The sequence below is a fragment of the Sorex araneus genome, chromosome 2 (genome assembly GCF_027595985.1).
Source record: "Sorex araneus isolate mSorAra2 chromosome 2, mSorAra2.pri, whole genome shotgun sequence".
NCBI classification, from domain to species: Eukaryota; Metazoa; Chordata; class Mammalia; order Eulipotyphla; family Soricidae; genus Sorex; species Sorex araneus.
In genome coordinates this window covers 259,357,057-259,379,722 of record NC_073303.1, presented here as the reverse complement: position 1 = coordinate 259,379,722, position 22,666 = coordinate 259,357,057, and the positions used below count along the sequence as shown (strand labels likewise).

Here is a 22,666-nt window from a genome sequence, read left to right as displayed (position 1 = left end):
CCCCTAGTGCCGCGCGGAGTCAGGGCGCCGGGCTCCCCCGCCTGATGTCACCGCCGAGCGTTCCAGCCCAGAGGCGGCTCGCTGGAAGCAGACCCTCCCCGGCGCTGCTGGGCTGAGGCGCCGCTGTCCGCAGACCCGCCGCGGGCCGGCCCGGCCAGCCGGGCGCCCCTGGCCCGCGCCCCGCCGCGCGCCCGCCCGCCCGCCCGCGCGCGCCCTGCCAGCCCGGCCCGCGCGCGCCTGACGTGGACCATTGAACTTGGAGCTGCCGCCTCGTCCCCTCTCTCCTCCTCCCTCTGACAGGCGAGCGAGCGAGCGAGCGAGCGAGGGAGCGAGCGAGGAGAGAGCGAGCGGCTCCTTCCTTCTCCCGGTGCAGGGAGGAGACGCGCGGGGCCCCCGGCGGCGCTGCCCGCGGAGATGACTTCTGGCCGGAAGGGCGCCCCTGGGAAGCCGACCACGGGGGCAGCAAAGTTTGGGCACAGCTGAGGAGCCTGGGCTGCAGCCCCAGCCAGCCCCATCACACACCCCCGCCCCCCGGCTATGGAGGGCGGACTCTAAGATGAATCCCGACCTGGACCCCGGCCACAACACGTCAGCACCTGCCCCCTGGGGAGATGCCAACCTCACCGGCCCCAACCAGACCTCGAGCAACAACGCCACGCTGCCCGAGCTGGACCTCACCCGGGCCATCTCCGTGGGCCTGGCGCTGGGCGCCTTCATCCTCTTCGCCATCGTGGGCAACATCCTGGTCATCCTGTCGGTGGCCTGCAACCGCCACCTGCGGACGCCCACCAACTACTTCATCGTCAACCTGGCCATCGCCGACCTACTGCTGAGCTGCACCGTGCTGCCCTTCTCGGCCGCCCTGGAGGTGCTGGGCTACTGGGTGCTGGGCCGCGTCTTCTGCGACATCTGGGCCGCCGTGGACGTGCTCTGCTGCACGGCCTCCATCCTGAGCCTGTGCGCCATCTCCATCGACCGCTACATCGGCGTGCGCTACTCCCTGCAGTACCCCACGCTGGTCACCCGCCGGAAGGCCATCCTGGCGCTGCTGGGCGTCTGGGTCCTGTCCACGGTCATCTCCATCGGGCCCCTGCTGGGCTGGAAGGAGCCGGCCCCCAAGGACGACAAGGAGTGCAAGGTGACGGAGGAGCCCTTCTACGCCCTCTTCTCCTCCCTGGGCTCCTTCTACATCCCGCTGGCCGTCATCCTGGTCATGTACTGCCGCGTCTACATCGTGGCCAAGAGGACCACCAAGAACCTGGAGGCCGGCGTCATGAAGGAGATGTCCAACTCCAAGGAGCTGACGCTGAGGATCCACTCCAAGAACTTTCACGAGGACGCGCTCAGCAGCACCAGGGCCAAGGGCCACCACCCTAGAAGTTCCATCGCCGTCAAACTTTTCAAGTTCTCCCGCGAGAAGAAGGCGGCCAAGACCCTGGGCATCGTGGTCGGCATGTTCATCTTGTGTTGGCTGCCCTTCTTCATCGCCCTGCCGCTGGGTGAGTCGGGGCCCGGAGGGAGGTCGGGGAATGGGGGGGAGGGGGGGTTCGCCAGTCTCGCGTTACTAGGAGTTTACTGGGAAGTTGTCGAGGGCAGGGGGGCGGGGACGTGGTGTGCGTGCGTGCGTGCGTGCATGTGTGTGTGCGCGTATGCGTGTATGCATGTGTGTGCATGTGTGTGCGCGCGCGCGTGTGTGTGTGCGCGCGCGTGTGCACGCGTGTTTATGCAGCCTGTGTGTGCCTGTAGAGGTTGGAACATAGTGGTGGCTCTGCACAGGCTTTGCAGATGGGGTAACTGGCCGAGAACCAACTCAGGTGATAGTGGGGCTCGCGGAGACGCGAGTCACTCAAAATAGAAGCTCGGGAGGGAGAAATCTGGTATGCAGAGTGACTCACTCGTACAGCCCGGGTTTAATAATTAAAGAAAGGACACCGGCCCCGCGCGGCTCACCGGCATTCTTTCAGTAGTAACGCTGTGCCGGCGGCAGAGGCAGCGACACTAATGCAGCATACAAAATAGTTTGTAGTTACCGCAGACGCGGTATTTGGGCAGCAGGGAGGCGGCTCGTACGCAGAAAGGCAGTTTTCATTCAGCATTTCCAGGGCTCCCGCAGAGCGCGCAGCTCGGCCCCGAGCGGGCAGGGGCTGTCGCCTCCCATCCCCCGTGGGCTTCATCACCTCCACACGCTCCCTTCCTCCTCTCTTAAGACGGGGCATTTTTTTTTTTAGCCACACACCCCCCACCCCCAGCCCTGAAGTTATCTCAGGCTTGTAATTTGGGAAGAGAAGGTTCCCACGCACCCTCCCCCCCAAAAAAAAAATATGCTGCTAATTCGTGATTTAGAGAAGAAACCAGAATTAAATGGGAGCTGCCCCTCACCTGCGGCTGTCAGAGCCAAACCCTGCCAAGAGGGCATTAAGTCCTTTTGCCCTCCCATCTAAATGGGCGCCTTCATCTTTTGTCTCCTGGTCCTGCTCACTGAGTGGTTTAAAGGGCGCCCGGGTTCTTCCCCGGGGAAGCTTGGGGCGCGTTTGGAAGGCGAGCTGCTGGCAAGACGGGAGATCCCCGTGACTGGGGAGACCCCCGTGACTGGGGAGACCCCTGTCGCCTCTCGGAAGCATTAAGCCACTTTTGGCTTCCTGCTCATCTCCCGGGGGGGTCTCCAGACAAGGAACGAGGAACGCAGTCATGGTCCCACCATGGGTGCTCCAGGGTCTCAGAAGGGGGGAAACGGATGGGATGATCAGCTGCTCCCAGCTCTGGGCCACGTCTACCCGCAGACGCACACACACACACACACACACACACACACACACACACACACGGGGGGGGGGGGGCCGTTCGTCCTGGGCAGCACCAAATCCCTCAAGTCACTAACCTTCAGATGACACGCTGCTGCCCAGAGTGGGCGGCAGGTGGAAAGAGCAAACTGACGCCAGGCGCTGCCCTACCGTGTCGGCGGGCTGGGGGGTGCAGGGAGAGGAGGCGGGCGGGCTCGGCCTCAGCCCTGCCTCTGCTGGAGCGCCCGCACTCGCTCACGCTCACGCCTCTCGGAAGTGTTTGCCGCATGTGCTGTGGGCAGGCTTGAAGTCCTGCCCTGTGCGGGGACCACAGCCTAGGAGCCTTCAGTTCCTGCAGTTTCGGGGGTCCCCTTTGCGGGGTCTTTGGGTGGTGGTGGGCGACAGTCGCATTCAGCAGAGCAGAGGCAGAAGGGGACTTGGTCACCTAGGTTCTCTGTGACCTTGGGCCTATGACAACCCCCCCCCCCCGCCTCATTTTGTGTTGTTTCGTTTGGGGGCCACACCCCGCCCAAAGACCCCCTCAGGCTCGGCACTGAGGAACCACTCCTGGCCGTGTTCAGGGGCCCATGCGGGGTGCTGAGGGTCCAACCCGGGTCGGCTGCATGCAGGGCAAGCTATACCCTGGCTCCGGCCCCGAGCCCTCCTCTGGGGCCCTCGGTCTCTCCGTCCGCCCAGCGGGGCTTGTTCTCTCGGTTCTGTGAGCACTGCTCTCACGGGTGGGAGGAACGCAGTACTGTGCCTGGCCCGTGGGCAGTGCCCTGACCCAGACCCAGCCCCCACGGCTCGAACTGGATTTGTTTTTCCTCTCCCTTGCCAGCCCCTTGCCCATGGCCAGAGGCTCCCCGGGGAGTCAGATCTTTCTCCGAACCTCCTTTCACCTCTGCCCCCGGCCTGCAGAGACTGTGATAGAGCACCCCCTGAAGGAGAAGGCCCCCGCAGGCTAGGGTGGCAGGGGAGACCCGAGGGGCGGGCACGTGAGAATGGCATGGCACAGAGACAGCTCTGCCCGGGGCTGGGAGGAATCAAGGCCCGCTGGACCTTGCCACCTGTCTGCTCTGTGATCTTGACCTTGTCGCTTTACCTCTCTGGTCTTCATAACTCACTTCTGGAGGGTGGGGCCATATCACGGGCTCTCCAGCTGTAAATGGGATGAGAAGCCCCTCGGGCCCCTGGATAAGCCTATAGTTCCTTCGGCCGAATCCATGGAGAAACGGATTTGGGGAGTCAGACGGATCTCACTCACCTGCCAGAAGGTCCCGTAAAGACGGGCCGGCTTGGAGCCAGCCTGGCCGGGGGCTCCTTCTACTCCCTTCCTGCTCCAGCCTCCCCGGCGCCTACCCCAGCCCCAGGGCCAGCCCCCACTTGAGGTTCTTCTCGCTTATGCGATCCCATCTCCCCAGGTCCTGCCCACGCCTTCCTGAGCTCTCACCCCTCACGTCTCCAGGCCTTGGAAAGCGAGGTGCCGCCGAACCCCGCCTCCTCTCCCTGCCAGGGCAGGAAAACCTTCGTTTATCTGTAGCACCCTCCCAAAGTCACCCTCGGTGCTGTCCCCGAGCTGACAGCCCCCCGCCACACACACACACACACACACACACGTGCTCACACGCACGCACACACACCTACACACATGCATGCACGCACACACGTGCATGCACGCGCGCACACACACACACACACACACACACACACACACACCTCCCCTGGAAACCCACCCTCTGTGAAGTGCAGGCCCCTAAAGGGACCGGAGGCCTCCCAGCAGCAAAGGGGGAGGCAGGGCTCCAAGCGAAGTGGACATGTGGGCTCCTGGCCTCTGCCCGGATGGAAAGGAGCACACAGGGGCACGTTGCCCAGCAGCCGCCCCCCCACCCTTCCCCGGCCGGCCTCTGAAGAAGCTTCCAAGTTGTGAATCTTCCACCGTGGCTCTTTGCTGGAAGGAAGGAGCGTGGGTCTGGGGGGTGCAGGTGGGAGTGATTCCCAGGGGCAGGCTCCCAGGATTCCGAGAACAGTGTCCGTCTGATGGGAGAGGAGGACTGGGATCCTCCGGGAAGGGGGACGGGCCGTGCCCACCCCAGCACCTTCCTCTGGGGGCTCCGTCCGTCCATCTGTTGGGGGGAGTGGGGTCCGGCTGGCCACAGAGCGCGGCCGCCTCCCGCTCTCCCCACACTCCCTGTGGCTGCAGAGCCCCCAAGGCCCGGGAGCAGGGGTGGACTCCTCCCGACAGTGACCCCTTCATTCGACCCCTGGAGCCAGGCCACGCAGGGACAGGAAGTAGCGGGAGCAGTGGCACCGCCTTCCCCGGCCGCTGGCAGCGCGCTGGGGTGAGGCTCCCGCCAGCCCCGGAAGGCCGGGCAGGGGCGCAGGGAGAGCCTGTTTCTGAGGGGTGCGCGTGGCGCGGCGGGCCTGGGGGTCTGGGGGCGCGGGGCACAGGAAGTCTCGGCAGTGCACGGGAGCTGCGGGCGGCGGGCTGTTTGGAAAGCTCTGGAACCTCGCCTTGCTCCCAATCTTTCTTCCGCCTTTTACATGCTGAAAGGCCTGGAAGCCATTATTGAGCTAACTGCTTTCCCCTCCGAATAAATGAAGGTCAATTTCAAGGAAACAGTCGGGCTCTGCAACCCGCTCCCATTCCCTCTCCCGGGCCTTGTTTATCCCGACGTCCTCATCAAGCTGGGGCCAGCCAGTCGCCACCCTCTGACCAGAGGTGAGGGGGCAGGGGAAGCTGGGGGGGGGTGTCATGGGGGGATGGTTTCAGGGATGACTGAGACAGAGACACACCCCCCCTACACACACACACACACACACACACACACACACACACACACACACACTAATCCTCCAGCCCCGAGCTTTCAAACTCAGGGATTAGAGGAATTCACAAGGAAAGTGATTGACTTGAGCAAGGGGATATTTTGCACCGGGAAATCCTTCCTGGAAGAGAGACACCCCAGAAGGGAGACGGGCCTGTTGTGTACGGATCATTCTCAAAGGCTTCCTCGCACACTTAGAGCACTTCTGGCCCTGATGCTGACAGCCAGGTCCCCGCACACACACTCACACACACACACACACACAGCAACACACACACTATAACTCACACATAGGAAAACACACACTCTCACACAACACACACAGGAACACACTCACACACACTCACACACACAGGAACACACCAGGATCACACACACTCTCACACACACAGCAACACATACACTCACACACACACACATAGGAACACACAGGAACACACACACTCACACACACTCTCACATACACTCACACACAGAGGAATATACACAGGAACACACACTCACACTCACACACATAGGAACACACACACACTTACACCCCCACACTCTCACACTCACACACTACAGAGGAACACACACTCACACACACAAACTCACACTCACACACACAGGAACGTACAGGAATGCTCACACACGCACAGGAACACACATACTCACATACACTCATACTCTTACATACTCTCACATATACTCACACACACAGAGGAGCACACACTCTCACACACACAAACTCACTCACTCTGGCACACACAAACTCACACACACAGAGGAACATAAATTGTGACCAGTGATTGGAAATATTCTATCAGGAAGAATGGAGGGGGTTGTGTGAGCAAGGCAGCCCACCCTAGTCCACCCCTTATACCACATATGGACCCCCGAGTATGGCCAGGAGTGATGCCTAAGCACCCCCAGATTTCCCCCTCCGCCGCCCCCCAGAATAACGAAAGAGTAGAAAGGGGATCCACGCAGCACAGAGGCCTTGAATGTTCGTGCCGTCAAGGACAGTGAGAGGAGACGTTTGTGAGGGGCCTGGACAGCTGGAGCCCAAGCAGAGGGCCCAGGGGACAGGCGGCCGGAAGGAAGAGAGGGCGCCCGGAAGTGCTGAGGAGGGGCGGGAGGGGGGTGTCAGAAGGGACCCTGTGGTGACAGGAATTGAACTTGGGACAGTCGTATTCAAGGCACACACTTGAACGCCTGCCCTATGTCTCTGGCCCCTAAAATATCATTTCTTTGTAAGACAGTAGTGAAAATAGGTGGGGGGAGGCGCGCGCGCGCGCGCGCGCGCGAGTGTGTGTGTGTGTGTGTGTGTGTGTGTGTATTTAAGGATCTATTGGCAGAGACAAAAATATTACCAATCATATGCCAGAGGCCAGGTGAGCGTGGCTGTGTGGTTCGGAAGACGGGAAGACAGGCCCTCCCACGTGGGCCTCTCCTGTCCCTGCGGGGGTCTCCTGCTGTCCCGGCCCCCCACCACACCTCATCCACCCGCCAGCGTGTCTCCATTTCCTTCCCAGTACTCTGAGCCGTGCCGGGTGAAGGGCCGCCCTTCCCACCCCGCTTGTCAGCTCAGGGAAGCTCTCGGGCGCTCCAGGGCTCATGGCAGTTGCCCGGATTCACTCCAGGGCGATCAGGTGATGCTAAAGAATCCATCACTGGGTACCCCCCCCCGCCGTAACACACACAGAGCTGTGGGGCTCTGCGCCCCCTGGAAGTGCAGGGAGGAAGTAGGCACACCATTCTGAGGAGGAACGGGGGTGTAGGGGACCTCCTGTCATTTAGCTGCCGAGCGGCCTCGTCCTGATGAGCACTAGCAGCTATAAAAATAATTGAGTCTTTCCTCGAGCGAGCTGGGTCAACATTTCTTCTTTTATTGTGGATACTTTGGCTCTTTTCCGCTTCACAGCCTATCATAGGTAATGTCATGACTTTTATCAGATTTGGCAAAATACATAAAATCTGGAGTCTGTTTTTTGCTGCGTAGTCGCCGGCTTCGGGCACTTCCGCCGTAGACCCGCCTCCGCCTCCACCTCGCCGAATGTTCCCAGCACCAGGGGCCTCGTGTCCTCTTCGGGGTCAGCCTCTGCTCCCACCTCTCGGATGACCTGGCCGGGCAAAAGTTTTGTTAGAAGTTACTTTCCACCTTGCAGTAACTCAGACCAAAAATTAGGCTGGAAAAAAGAACTGTAAACCACACCCAAGTGGTCAACAAACTCCTAATAAGATTTTTTTTATTCAAATAAAAAGATAAAGTTGGACTGGGAAAGGCAGTGGTCCTGATGACTTTAAGATTGCAGTTAGGGGGGCTGGAGTGATAGCACAGCGGGTAGGGCATTTGCCTTGCATGCAGCTGACCCAGGTTCGATTCCCAGCATCCCATAGGGTTCCCTGAGCACTGCCAGGAGTAATTCCTGAGTGCAGAGCCAGGAGTAACCCCTGAGCATCGCCAGGTGTGACCCAAAAAGCAAAAAAAAAAAAAAAGATTGCAGTTAGGGCCAGAGAGATAGTACAATGGGTGGGGCGTTTGCCTTGCACACGGCTGATCTGGGTTCGATCCCCGTCATCCCATATGGTCCCTCAAGCACCGAAAGAAGTAATTCCTGAGTGCAGAGCCAGGATAACCGCTGCGCATCACTGGGTGTGATCCAAAAATAAGAAGAAAAAAAAAAGATTGCAGTTAATAGGGCCCAGTGCAGTGAGAGAGCGCAGTGAGTAGGAGGGTGCTTGCCTGGTACGTGGCCAACCTGTGCTCCAGCCCCAGCATCCTCGAGGGTTCCCTGCTGGGAGTCATTCCTGAATGCAGAGTCAGGAGTAAGCCCTGAGCACAGCCAGGTGTGGGGGAAAAAATGCAGCTTATAGATGTGGTTCTTAAATTTTATGAAACCCGTGACCATGAAGAACATTGCTGGGTTCCTGCCAGGGCCCTAGTGGCCCACCTGACAAAGGCCCCCTGCCACGTGTCTGGGCATGAGGATGAGCGCCGGCCTCTCCCCTGCAGATCGTGAGCGCATCTTCTCTGAGAGCGAGCAGGACTGGCACTGTGGGTCCAGCAGAAACAGCTGCTTCTCCGGCTCCTTGCTTCCCCCCCAGTAGACCTGGCATTTCCCTCTGCACGATTCCAGCTGCCCAGCTCGCGCCTCTCGTCTGCTCTAACTCCAGATTCTGGCCTCCCTGGACCCCCCAGTGCTCCTGAATTCCCCTCTCTGGGCACGCCCCTGCTTCCCACCCCTCTTCTTGGCAGTGGCGACTCTCCCTGTCTACCCCCTGTTGGTGACATGTGTCCTACTGTCCACGGGGAGGAGGACGGGTCTAGGCATCTCCAGCGGTGACCCCTGGCCTTAAAGCTGGAGCCCAGGGTCTTGTCTCCCAGGCCCCAGGATGGACGTAGTAGACAGACGCTCGGGGGGAAATGGCCATTGTGGCTGCGATTCAGTCTCCTCTGGATGCATCCGTCACTGGAACGTCTCCCCAGCCCATCAAGTTGGGAAGAGGGTGCCCCACTTTATGAATGAGGACATAGGCTTAGAGTTAAGGGGCTTGACCCCATCCTGAATTCAACCACCAGCAGGTTAAAAAGTGATTAAAATGTGACGGTCCTGACCTTAGAACACCAACAGGCTCCCACGGGAAGGACTAGTAGAGCACCAGGGGAAGACGTGAAAACCAGGATTACACAGGGGCTCTCATTCTGTGTCGCAGCGTTGTCACGCCTGGGGGGAGACCCGTCCACTGCCAGCCCACCCCGCTTCCCCCTCATTTCTCCAGCCCTCTTACTTCTGGGTCAGAGCTGGTCCCCACAGAAGAGTGACTTTATTACATCCCCAGATTCTGATCTTTAGAAGGGATCAAGGTATTGAGAAGGAATGTTATCTCCTGGGGCTGGAGTGATAGCACAATGGGTAGGGCATTTGCCTTGTACTCGGCCAACCAGGGTTCAATTCCCATCATCCTATATGGTCCCCCAAGCACCACCAGGGGTAATTCCTGAGTGCAAATCCAGGAGTAACCCCTGTGCATTGCCGGGTGTGACCCAAAAAGCAAAAAAATAAAGAATGTCACCCCCACCTCCAACTATAATTCCAGCTAACACACACACACAGACAAACACACACACACACACACACACACTCAGGACCCACAACTAAACGGGAGGTCACAGCAATCTGACTTACCCCATAAATTGGCCTGGAGTTGGAGGTACACAGCACTACCGGCTCTAAGACATAGTGTGTCTGCGAGCTAGGGACCAGGATGGCCCTGCAGGGTGACCGTGCAGCCGTGGTAGATCCCTCTGTGGGCTCTGCAGCGGGATCTGTGGATGTACCGTGGTGGCGGACCCTTCTGTGGGATGTGCGAGGGATCTGTGGATGTACCGTGGTGGTGGATTTCCCCCCCACCCTTGTGGACTCTGTGGAGGGATCTGTGGATATACTTTGGTGGTGGATTCTCCCCCCGCCCCCGACTCTGTCGCTATACCTTGGTGATGGATGCCCCCATGGGCTGTGCGGAGGGATCTATGCATGCACTTTGGCGGTAGATCCCTCCGTGGGCTGTGCGGAGGGATCTGTGGATGTACCTTGGTGATGGATCCCTCCGTGGGCTGTGCGGAGGGATCTGTGAATGTACCTTGGTGATGGATACCCCCCGTGGGCTGTGCGGAGGGATCTGTGAATGTACCTTGGTGGTGGATCCCCCCGTGGGCTGTGCGGAGGGATCTGTGGATGTACGTTGGTGGTGGATCCCCCCGTGGGCTGTGCGGAGGGATCTGTGGATGTACGTTGGTGGTGGATCCCCCCGTGGGCTGTGCGGAGGGATCTGTGGATGCACCTTGGTGGTGGATCCCCCCGTGGGCTGTGCGGAGGGATCTGTGGATGCACCTTGGTGGTGGATCCCCCCGTGGGCTGTGCGGAGGGATCTGTGGATGCACCTTGGTGGTGGATCCCCCCCGTGGGCTGTGCGGAGGGATCTGTGAATGCACCTTGGTGGTGGATCCCCCGTGGGCTGTGCGGAGGGATCTGTGAATGCACCTTGGTGGTGGATCCCCCCGTGGGCTGTGCGGAGGGATCTGTGGATGCACCTTGGTGGTGGATCCCTCCCGTGGGCTGTGTGGAGGGATCTGTGGATGTACCTTGGTGGTGGATCCCTCCGTGGGCTGTGCAGAGGGACCTGTGGATGTGGTACTGTGGCAGTAGGTCCCACACTGGGCTCACTGTGGGGATCTTTAGAGTGACACTGTCCTTGGTCAGACCCCACGGCACACCCAGACTATGGATAGAGACTGGTGGTGGAAGCAGGCTGTCATTGACTAAAACCTCACCACTCGTGGCTCATGCAAATGTCCCCTCTAACTTTCAGAGTGTGTCCACTGTGTGCTGTGGTGTCCCCCCTCTTTAAGCCCTGGAGCAAGCGTTCCCGTGGAGCATTCCTCTTGCCTTCATGTGGGGGGAGCAGAGGATTCAGGTCGCCGCAACCTCAAGAGATCAAAGGAAGGCTGAGCGTGAGAGTGCAGGGGCCACTGAGAGTTCTGTGTGCCTTGCACACGGCCAACCTCTTGGGTCCCCAGAGCACCACCAAGAGTGCTCCCTGAGGAGCTCAGAGCCGGGAGTAAGCCCTGAGAACCACCAAGTGTGGCCCCAACACAAACCAAAGGGAGGGAGGTGGCATGAATACGAGTTAAAGGAAGAAACACGTAAATTCATACGCATGCTTCTGGTGGGAGGGAGGCGTGCGCACACCTGTGACTGAGCAGGGATCTGCGTCCGGGGCTGACAGTGGACGAGTGAGTCAGTGGCAGAGAGAATCAATTCCAGCCCAAGACAGATGGTGTGATCTGAATGATGAGTGTCTCTGTAAGGAAGGGCGGGCGCAAACGGTCTTGGGGGGAGACTGGCACAGCCCTGAGAGCTGTCAGGGACGGGGTCTTTGCCCACCTCACGCCAATCCTCTCGGCCGGCTGTACTGGGGCACGTGGGAGCCCCTCGAAGCCCTCACCCGCGCCTCTTCTCGGCCTCACCCCAAACTGTGCTCTCACACCAGCAATCCAGGCCAGTGTGGAGAAACATCGTGTTCCAGCACACAGAAGTAGCCTGTTCCCTCCCCCCCCCCCCCCCCCGCCCCAAGCCTTCTCCGCCTCCCACTGGGATGAATTTGGGGGCCTGGCTCTGGACACTTTTTGAAATTCTTCTTGAAGATCGAGTTTCTGCCAGGCTAACGTGCTTGACTTAGCGGCTGAGCTCAGTGCCCTGGCCGTGGCCCAGGAGGCGGTTAACATGGAACCAAGGGCAAGCAGGGCTCGCTGTCCCTCTCGGGCACGGGCCCAGGGCTCACACTCGAAGACAGGGCTGGGCACGGGGCCAACGGGTAGCCAGGGGGAGGAGGAGCCTTCACCAACTGGGACCAAAAAAAAAATTACATCTTGGATTTCTTATATTCGGGTCATATATCACCTCTGGTCTGAAGAGCAAGGGAAGCCCTTGGCCACTCCGTACGTGAGTCTGGCCGAGTCCCTTGTCACAAAAGGCACATAAAATGAGAGACAGACGTTTTCAAAGAAAAACCAATTACTCTGAGGTAGTTATACTTGTGTTGAAAAAAATAATGTATTATATGGCAGGGGGGAAAAGGCCCTTTATTAACATATTAAATAAACAAGACCCAGCAACAGTCAAATAAATAACAACTCTCATTTTGAAGTAGTGACAAGTGAAATATTTCAAAAATATGTGAAATAAGTGCAGTGTGATATTATAAATCTGTTGTCCATTGATGGCAAATTCTGCTCGTTCTACAGCGTCTAGATTCCTCTTGAAATTGCTAGCTTTCAGCCAAGGATTAGTTTTTCAAACATTCTTTTTCCTGTCCCACTCCCCCTGCCACTACCCCCAGCCCCCTAAGTTAGAGTTTGACTAATGACTTCAGGAAGTGAGGGATTTCTATACTTACTTTCAAATAGTTTGGGGGTCAGATAGAACTTGGACGGTCACATCATGCACTATAATCATTTTATATGACTTAAAGCAATTTTAATCAACTCATGACTCAAAACTAACCTATAGACTTTCGTTTTATGGGGGCCAGAGAGCTGGGTCAGAGGGCTGAGCGCCTGCTCTGCACGCAGAGGGCCTCGTAGCAGGAGCCTCCATCCCCGGGATTCCTGGGTGCTGCCAGGAATGTCCCCCGGGCATATAGCCAGGAGTAGCCCCCAAAATGCCAGGTGTAGCCCAAAACCTAATAAAATAATTTTATTGTAGTTTAGGGACTGGAGCGATAGCACAGCGGTAGGGCGTTTGCCTTTCATGCAGCTGACCCGTGTTCGATTCCTTTGCCCCTCTCAGAGAGCCTGGCAAGCTACCGAGAGTATCGAGCCCGAATGGCAGAACCTGGCAAGCTACCCGTGGTGTATTGGATATTGGATATGCCAAAAACAATAACAAAGTCTCACATTGAGAAACGTTACTGCTGCCCGCTTGAACAAATCAATGAACAATGGGATGACAGTGACAGTGACACTAAAAATTATATTGTAATTTAGACCAGTGTTCCTTCACCTTTTTCCTAGACTGTGGTCTCCTTCCAACTCTATTTTCTTCCTGTGGCACCCAGGCACCTGTGAGCCCTTTAGGCTGTGCCCTCCCCTTTCACACCATTTCACCATGCCCCCTCCCATTCACAGTTTCACCCATTTACACCATTTTACCTATGCCCTTCTCCCATTTACACTATTTTCCAGGGGGTCTCCGTGACCCCCTGGAATATCCTGTGATATTCCAATGGGGTGTGGGGCTTATGGCCCCCAGCTAAGAAAATCCTGATTTGGGTAACAAGCGACAATAATGTTAACATTTAGGCTTTGACGGGCAAAGTTGCTGCTACACCTTCACCACCACCAAAGTGCCCGAGAACGTCCACCGCTGTCCCTGTGTCACCCCCAGTCCAACTTTTCTGCCCCTTTCAAGCCCTATAGACATTTTTCAATTGCAAAGAAGCTGGGGGTGGGGACAGAGCCGTGGAATAAAAGTTCTTCCCTTCCCAGACCCCAGAGCCACGTTCTCCCCACACTCAGAAGCGGACACTCATACCCCGTCACTGGTGTGTGCTTCTGGGAACTCTGTTCGCAAGCATGTGTGTGCACCTGTGCTCTGGGTACATAGTTGAGACTGGATGTGCGGGGGATGTTTGGTTTTGACAGTGGTGACAATTCTGTCGATACCATGTGAGGGTTAGTGACAGTCCCTGCCTCTTTGTCTCAGAGTCTAAATGCTCAGCGTTCTCGCTCTCCCTTCGGTGGGCAAATGATCAGCTATTCTGTCTGCTAGTCAGTTTCCCTGTGGACTGACAGTTGGCTCTCATTGATCTCTGACTACCGTCATCATTTTGCAGTGAATACTCTCACGTGTACGTCTGGGACCACATTTTTCAGGATACATTCCCAGATATGGAATCACTCGGGCAAGAAGTATAAGTTAGGTTTGGCCTGATGGTGCCCAGTTATAAGGAATTTAAAATATAGTAACATGAAGTGTTATTAAAACCAATAGGTTAAGCCTATTCTCTAATCTATCATTTGGAGAGTTATTCGTGATGTTAAAGTTTTTGAGAAGTAAGAGTCCAGGGCTGGAGCAATAGAACAGCGAGGAGGGCATTTGCATGCAGCTGACCCAGGTTTGGTCTCCAGCATCCCATATGGTCCCCTGAAGACCATCAGGAGTAATTTCTGACTGCAGAGCCAGAAATAACCCCTGAGCATCACCTGGTGTGAGCCCAAAAACAAACAAATAAAAAAATTAAGAGCCCATATTAATTTATTTTTTTAAGTTACTTACTTGGTCTCCTTAGGAGGCAAAAGATAAAACAGAGAATTTTAGCAATTTTGTATACTCCATGCTATTTCATATGTCAAAATAAGCAAATATTCCACTTAATATTTAAGAAAGTGTGATGAACTGTTAATATATTAATATGATGAAAGAAAATTTAATGATTTTTTAAAATGTGACCAAAAATGGGCCCAAAAAAGGAATTATTGCTGTCTTTAATAATTCTTAATCTCATTTTTGGCATAATATATATATTCTGTACACACACACACACACACACACACACACACACACACACACCTCTCCCCATGTGGTTCCCCCCATTCTAAAACATTTGCTTAATTACTTCACCTTTTCGCTGGTCAGCATAGCCCATCCGGTCAGTGGCAATAATGTTGTCAGATTGGTTGTTGATTCCTCCTCTGCATTTGAGGGTGTGGAGGATGTTGAGGGGTCAGACTCAGAGTAACCCCTGGCTCTGTGCTCAAGCGGCTCTGGGGGTTCCATGTGGTGCTGGGAATCAAACCTGAGTGGGCTACATGCAAGGCAAGCACCTTACCTATGTGCACGCTCCAAGCCTGCCTTATATTCATTGTCAAAATGAGAATTTTCTCCCTTTGAAAACAGCTAATTTAGGGGCTGGAGCGATAGCACAGCGGGTAGGGTGTTTGCCTTGCATGCAGCCAACCCGAGTTGATTCCCAGCTTCCCATAGGGTCCCCTGAGCACTGCCAGGAGTAATTCCTGAGTTCAGAGCCAGGAGTAACCTCTGTGCATTGCTGGGTGTGACCCAAAAAGAAAAAAAAAAAAACAGCTAACTTAGATATAACAGCAATATATAAAAAAAAAGGAAAGGAAAAGTCCCTATAATCCTTCACTCTATAGACTCATGTTTCATATTTCCCAGCAGAACTTTCCAGATCTTTCCATATATGTGCTTGCACACCCATTACTATATATGTTCGTATCTGGAAAAACAAATTAGACCACCCCGTACTTTTTATCTCTACCGGTCGAGCAGAGACTTTTTGCCATTCCCCTACATCCGGATCTTATAAATTTCATTTTCCTTGAACCAGGATTATATGGCTCAAAGGGCCAGAGCACGTGGCTTTCACATGCTTTTGCCCACACCACTGTCAGTGACTCCTTAGCACCAAGCCAGGACGAGTCCCCCAACAGAGCCAGGTGTCACCAGAACCCAAAACTGTAGTGCTGGAATCGCATTCCATACTACAGAGTACCATGATGTCCTTAACCAACCCGCTTATGGCAGCTCATTTCTGCAGGTAGGTGAGCCATGCATGAATTAGTATCACCTTTTCAACGCCCAGGTACACAGGGACCTGACATCTGTGTCACTTTGACGGTCCACTGTCCATTTTCCTTCCCTGGAGGCAGCTCTTGGTACCAGTTTCTTGCATCTCCTGTCAGAGCTATTCTGTGCCTATAAAATATAATTTATGCATTCTTTTCTAAATGGAAACAACATATTGTAAACACTACCCCGCACCATGCTTTTTTGTTTTTCACAGAATAATACATCTTGGAGATCTTTCCGCTTCCATACAGGTAGAGCTACCTCATTCTTTTTCATAGTTGTGTCTATTTTTATTGTGCTATTTTTTTCTAATAGATTACTATAGAAGGACATTTACATTGTATCAAATCTTTTGTTAGCACAAATGCTATTGGAAAGAATGTTGCTGTACAAATTTCACCACCTTGCCTCCTGAATGGAGATCACTCTTGAGTAAATTGTTTGTTTTTTTTCCTCTAATATTGCCAGATCACCCTTCACAAGAGATTCACCCACATTTCCGTAACTGACAGCGATAATGCCCACACTGCCGCCAAATGTGGCAGCAAATGATCTTGGGACACCTAGAGAGGTGAAAATTTCGCAGAGGAGGTTAAGTAACTCTTTTGTCCGTGTGAGATAATCCGTGCTTCCGAGGGCATCTGTTTAGCATCTCCAGCTGACCAGCCAGTTCCATAAATCTCCTCCTGCACCTTTGGGGTCTCCTTTGTCTCAGGGAGTGACGGCTCCTTGGGTGGGACTCCTGCCAGGCTCTCAGACCTGGGGCCTGGGGTTGTCCCCCTGGAAGGACGCAGCCATCTCCGACCCCACTCAGGGCCTCTCTGCACAGCTGACGGGAGCTCTTGGTAAGCCCCTCACTACCTGGGACCCCAACGTCCAGGCCACTGACTACAAAGCAGCTTCCCCGGAGAGGCGCCGAGAGGCCTTGAAAGCACCAGGTACTTCAAACCACACACCCGACCCACACGCCAATATCACTGCACCACAGCTGATAGGGTTCAGAGTAGGAGGCAACTAGTCTTATATCTGTAAAAGAAAACATACATTCTCTTTTACAGATATAGATATATAGATATAGATACATAAAGCACACAAGGCTCAACCTTTAACAACATGTTATTGATCTCCTTATAGAAGGCCTTAATGGCCCCTGGGTGAAACACAACGATCTCCACACTCTCCTCTAAGGATATTTTTTTGTAGCAGTTTCAGCAGGTTTTTTTTTTTTATCTTCAGCAATATTTTTTATTTATTTTCTTTTTTTTATTTTATTGAATCACCGTGAGATAGTTACAAGCTTTCATGTTTGGGTTACAATCTCACAATGATCAAACACCCATCCCTCCACCAGTGCACATTCCCCACCACTAACATCCCGGGTATACCCCCCTTTCCCACCCTCCCCCAGCCTCCATGGCAGACAATATTCCCCATGCTCTCTCTCTACTTTTGGGCATTATGGCTTGCAACATAGACACTGAGAGGTCATCATGTTTGTTCCATTACCTACTTTCGGCATTTCAGCGGTTTTTCAGAACAAACAATACAAAATATGTTATTTCAGTTCTACTTTGGGGCAGGGATTGGGGTTCGGGATGGAAACATCCGAAATATGGCGGTAGGAAGGTGTCGCGGTGGTGGGATTGGTGTTGGAATATTAAATGTAATATTGTGGACTTTTATAAAATATTATAAAATTTAAAATATTTTTTAAAAAGGAAGAAAGGAAAAAAAGAAATCTCCAGGTCCCCCTAATGACCCCCTAATGGCAGGGTTCCCATGTAGCCCTCTCAGAATGCATAAGGCCCCCCCCATCCCCGCAGCCCCCAGGGAGCCTGGGGAGCCCTTGGACTGCGCGTCTTTACCCAGGATCTAGGAAGGGAACGCGGTGACCCGCATGTGTGTAAAGGGGTTTGATCTCCGACCCACGCCCGACCCCATGAGCAGCTCTCGAATGCTGGTTCCTGGGCCCTCCCCAGCTTAACAACAAGAAACCAAACCCCGGGAAGCTGTGCCCAGCCCCGGGCGAGCAACAGACGGCGAGGCTGAGGATGAGTTCACAGGGCAGGATTCCTCTGGGCACCTTGGCCTGCCCCGCCCGCCCAGGGGCTGTGCGCATCGGGGGACGCAGTGGACAGACGGTATTTAGACCGAGCCTTGGCCAAGGCACCGCGCTGGAGTAGCGGTGTTCAGATCGGCGCTGAGAGAAGCCAGGCACAGAGATGAGAAGCCGGACCAAGCGCCACCCAGGGAGTGAGTCCGTGGGCCCTGGTTGGTCATGGGTGTCATCTGCTCCTGACCTTGAACCCCCGGCCTCGCTGGAGAGTCGGAGGCTATTTTCAGACTTCACTATCTCTAGGGGCGCTGGAAGCCGCAGCGAGGGGGCAGGGAGGGCAAGGGGCACTGCGATTCACCTGGCACGGGGGAGGGAGATGCCGGGGGCATCGTGGCCAGGGCGCTGAGGTCAGCCAGGGAGCCTCAGAACCTGCCCCCTGCCTCCTGCCCCTGTCCCTGCAGAGGACACCCTGCCTGAGCCTGTCGGTGTTGGGAAGAGTCAGAGCCTCGTCTGCTGGCCCTGCGGCTCCTCTCTCCACGCCCCTGTCATAACGACGCCTGTAAAAGCGCCCCTGAGACCACGCCCCCCCGAGCGTGGTGGTGGGGATGATGGATTCAGAGAGCAACACACACAGGCATCTGCCGTGTCTGCTTTGGAGGAGATGGTTAAGAACGTGCTGCTCGGGGCCGGAGCGATAGCACATGGGTAGGGCGTTTGCCTTGCACACAGCCGACCCGGGTTCGATCCCCAGCATCCCCCCGGGCACTGCCAGGAGTAATTTCTGAGAGTGCAGAGCCAGGAGTGACCCTGTGCATCGCCGAGTGTGACCCAAAAAGGGGGAAAAAAGAACATGGTGTTTTTGCCGTGATGCCGAAAGGTCCCACGAATCACCTGTGTCTTGGGGGGACATAACCCCGGGGCTGAGTTCAGCTCAGTCAGAGATGGGGTCTCCTCTCCTGCTGGGGGGCTGAGGGGAGAGAAAGCTGAGTCAGACAGAGTGAGGGCCGCGTGCTCGGCAACTATCCAGATGCCTGACGAAGCATCTCCTCTTGGGTATGTTCTCGGACTTGCCTTGCTGATTAATTCTGAGATAGCAAAGGTCTGTCCGGAGCCTGACTTGAGACCTGCCCGGAGCCTCCCGCCCAGATCTCTCACTGCTGACATGCTGGCCACTGTGACTGCCTCCCTCCTTTCCTCTCCTGAGAAACACACTGCAGTGGCGGCTCACAGCCCCTCAGACCCCGAGGCGAGATGCCCATGACTCAGGGCATCAGGCCTCCAACCCCCTTCCCCCCCCCCCACAGTGAGTGCTCCCACAATGACAGGGAGGGAGGCCAGGGCTGGGGTCTGGGCGGGGGGGGGGGGGGGGGGCGCGACCCTGAGCTTAACTTCTAGCCCTGCTCGCTTGCTGGCTGCGTGCTGCTGTTCCGTCCCTAAAAACAGGACTTTTAGCACCAACTTCTCCGGGCTGTTGTGAAGATGAGTTCAGATTATTCACATGCAGCAGTGGTTCTCACAGAAGAGCGATCGCCCCTCACCGACACACCCCCTTCCCTGCCTGGGGCCCCCAGAGGACTTTTGGCAACGGCAAGAGAGATTCTGGGTTGTCGCAGTGGGGTGTCTACTAGCATCTAATGAGACGGCCGGGGTAGAGCCAAGGACGCACTGCGAAGAATTATCTGCCCAAGATCTCGACAGTATGGAAGTGGCAAAGCCATAATATAAAGCACGCTGTCACTTTCGAATAGCTCTGTAAACATTTGTTCAATAAACATAAAAACAGATGATGATTTCTTTATCGGCACGACATGATGGGAGACGCTTCCCCATGCATTCCCCGTCTCGCTCCCAGCGGGCACGGCCCTTGGCGCCCGGGACACGGAAGCACAGCACCACCGCCCCGACGTGTCGGAGGATGTCCCCCCCTTTCGTTAAGTGAACATGATGAACTTATTAAAAATGTAAAATTTCAGGCTGATGGATTAATCGGTCGTTGTTCCTGGCAGCCTCACTCGCACCCCCCCCCCGACTTTCCTGTGAAGAACAAATTGTATCAGCACTGTCAGCCGCAAAATTGGTTCATTTAAACCACAAATATCCCTTCAACCAAAGCGGCCCTGGGACTGGCATGCTAAATAAATAAGGTGTCATAAGGAAGCCAGCGCTCTTGACAAGGACTCAGCCCCCCAAGGCTCAATGAATCATAGAAAAAGGGGGGGTGGGGAGAGGCCAGGTCAGGCCCCCCCCTCCTCCCCAGGCCTCGTGGACTCGGAATATCCTGCCGGAGAGCGTCCGTTCAGTGGGTCTCCCCGCTGTGACCCCCCCTAACCGCACCAAGTATCAGCACCACCCAGGAACTGGTTAAAGAGGACACTTTACAGGGATAAAGAGGGCTGGAGTGATAGCATAGTGGGTAGGGCGCTTGCCTTGCATGGCGGCTGACCCGGGTTCTAATCCCAGCATCCCATAGGGTCCCCTGAGCACCGCCAGGAGTAATTTCTGAGTGCAGAGCCAGGAGTAACCTGTGTGCATTGCCGGGTGTGGTCCAAAAAGCAAAAAAAGTAAAATAAAATAAAATAAAGAGGACACTCTCCAGCTAGGTGCCCATCCCAGAACAACCCGACCCAAGTTGGGGAGGGCTTCCCAGGCAAACACGGTGGGTCTCCCCAGCTCTCCTCGTGACCCTGGTGCTCGGTCACGTTTAAGAGCTGTCCCGCTCATCTCCCACGGCCCCCTCAGACCCAGGACCTGACTACAGGAGCCACTGCTCTGCCTGGCGACGGGGCCGGGGGCTCAAAACCCCTCCCTCAGCTTCCACAGCCAGAGCCGCAGCCCAGGTCCCATACGCAGGTGGCCCCGTCCGGCCAGCACCCGCAGGCCAGGTGAGCAGGGCGTGCGTGGTTCTGAGTGTGCCTGTCGCGGCCCTCTTCCCGATGGGGAAACTGCAGCCGAGAGCTGGACCAGTTTATCCAGGACCGTTCCTCAACGGAAGGGCTCAGAGCAGAATTTTTGCATCAGCCGCCCCCAAACCCTGCACTGTCATCAGCGGTAGCCCAACACCGCCTGTTGACACTTAGGAGATAGAACACCAGCAGCCCAATCTGGGGTGGGAGCAGGGCCTGGGGGGTCAAAACAGCCACCTGTCCTGGGTTTCACCTGCCCATAGGTAATCCCGCGGAGTGCTGATACTGCCCCCTAGAGGTCACAGATGACATTGCAATGCTCTACTGCTTTTGGCTTGATGTCCTTAACCTACCTCTTAGCCGTTTGCTTTGCTTTGCTTTGCTTTGTTTTACGGGGAAACACACCCAGCATTGCTCAGGAATTGCTCCTGATTCTGTGTTCATAGATCATTCACATTGGTCCTTAGAGGACCCCCCCAGGATCAAACCGGGGTCAGCTGCATGTAAGCAAGGCAGGTGACCACCCCTGTCCTATCTCTCTGGCCCAGGCTGTGTGACTCGGAGGCAGACTCAATCTCTCTGCACCTCTCTTTCTCCCCTTCAAGTGATGAGCCCTTCGTATCAAGGCTGTTAGTGGGACTGAGTGGGATAGCGGGGAAATGTTTAGCTCGGGGGTTGGCACCTAGCAAGAGTACTTACCTATGGTTTTTGCCTCCTCTCCACTTCAGCTCTTCTCACTGCTCAGTTCAGGATCCTCCTGTTGTTCCATTTGTTGTTCACTTAGCTGAGCTGGCAAGTGAATCCCCAACTAAGTTACTAACTGGTGCCAGGGCTGTCTGTGCCCCAACAGACCGTTCACGTATCACCCGGGAGTCCTGCGTCCTCAGAGTGGTGCAGTTTGGTGGCTAATGGTGGCACTATTTGAGTCGGTGACCGACACTGTTGAGTCGGTCCCTGTCCGGCTTGTGACCCCAGTGCCGCTCCAGTGAGGAGGGAGTCCCCACGGAACTGGCTCGGAGCCGCGTGCCTTCGAAAAGTGATAGTGGCTCGCGGGCATCTGCATAGCAGGCAAGGTGGGTGCAATGTACAGCAGCAGCGAAATCAAACACTAATGGGTCATTTGCCAACATGTAACACGATTGCTTGGGATCCGACTCGCGGGATGTAATAAGGCTTCATTAAAAACGTAGCTAGATCGACTAATAAGACCCTAATTAAATCAGCCTGCGCCGGGCAAGCTGCTTGTGAGGCTCTGACGAGGTTATTTGCTGCCATTGGCCCGGCCTGTAGACAGAAGAAGGCTCTGTCCTGTCTCAGAGATGCCTCGAAAGTGCATGTGGATGGCAGGGGGAAGAGGGGACGGGACTCTGAATCTGAGCAGCACCAGCCCTGGGCTGGGGCTAAGCCCCGACCCCCTGGGGCGTGGCACGTGAGGCCCCTTTACAGGTCCCTCTGTTTGGGGGATGGGACAGCCTCGAAGATGGAAATTGGAAGGGTTTGCAGAAGAGGGGGCACCAGACAGATAGCACAGCGGGCAGGGCACTTGCCTTGCATGTGGCTGAACCAGGTTTGATCCCTGGCACCCCATATGGTCCCCCCAAGCACCGCCAGAAGTGATCCCTGAGCACAGAGCTGGGAGTCAGCCCCAAACATCGCTGGGTGTGGCTCCCTGCAAAGAAATTACAGAAGAGAAACTTGAGGCCATGTGGAAGTGCTTTGCCCGGCAAGGATCGCTATCCCCCGGCCCTGCCTCTGTCTCTGCGGCCCTGTGAGCGGGCCTGTGACTCTGAGGGTCCACGCCGTGTGAAGAGAACTCCCGTGCCAGGAAACTGCCCGCTCTCCATGCCAGGATCTGCTGAGACCCCCCCCCCGGGGGCACTTCTGACTCCCACACACTGTCAAGAGGCCCCTTGGGTGATGGAGATCCAGCTCTGCCCGTCACTCACTGGCCAACAAGGGATAAGTG

General features: G+C 55.7%; 1 protein-coding gene across 1 annotated transcript in view; it reads left to right on the top strand.

Annotated features, from left to right (window-relative positions):
• Positions 1-218: 218 nt before the first annotated feature.
• Positions 219-22,666, top strand: part of ADRA1B (adrenoceptor alpha 1B) — a 49,498-nt gene continuing 27,050 nt past the window's right edge. The window contains exon 1 of the mRNA XM_055127132.1: positions 219-1,499. Within this exon, the coding sequence (XP_054983107.1) occupies positions 557-1,499 (943 nt within the window). The 5' untranslated portion in view covers positions 219-556. The remainder of the gene's footprint in view (positions 1,500-22,666) is intronic.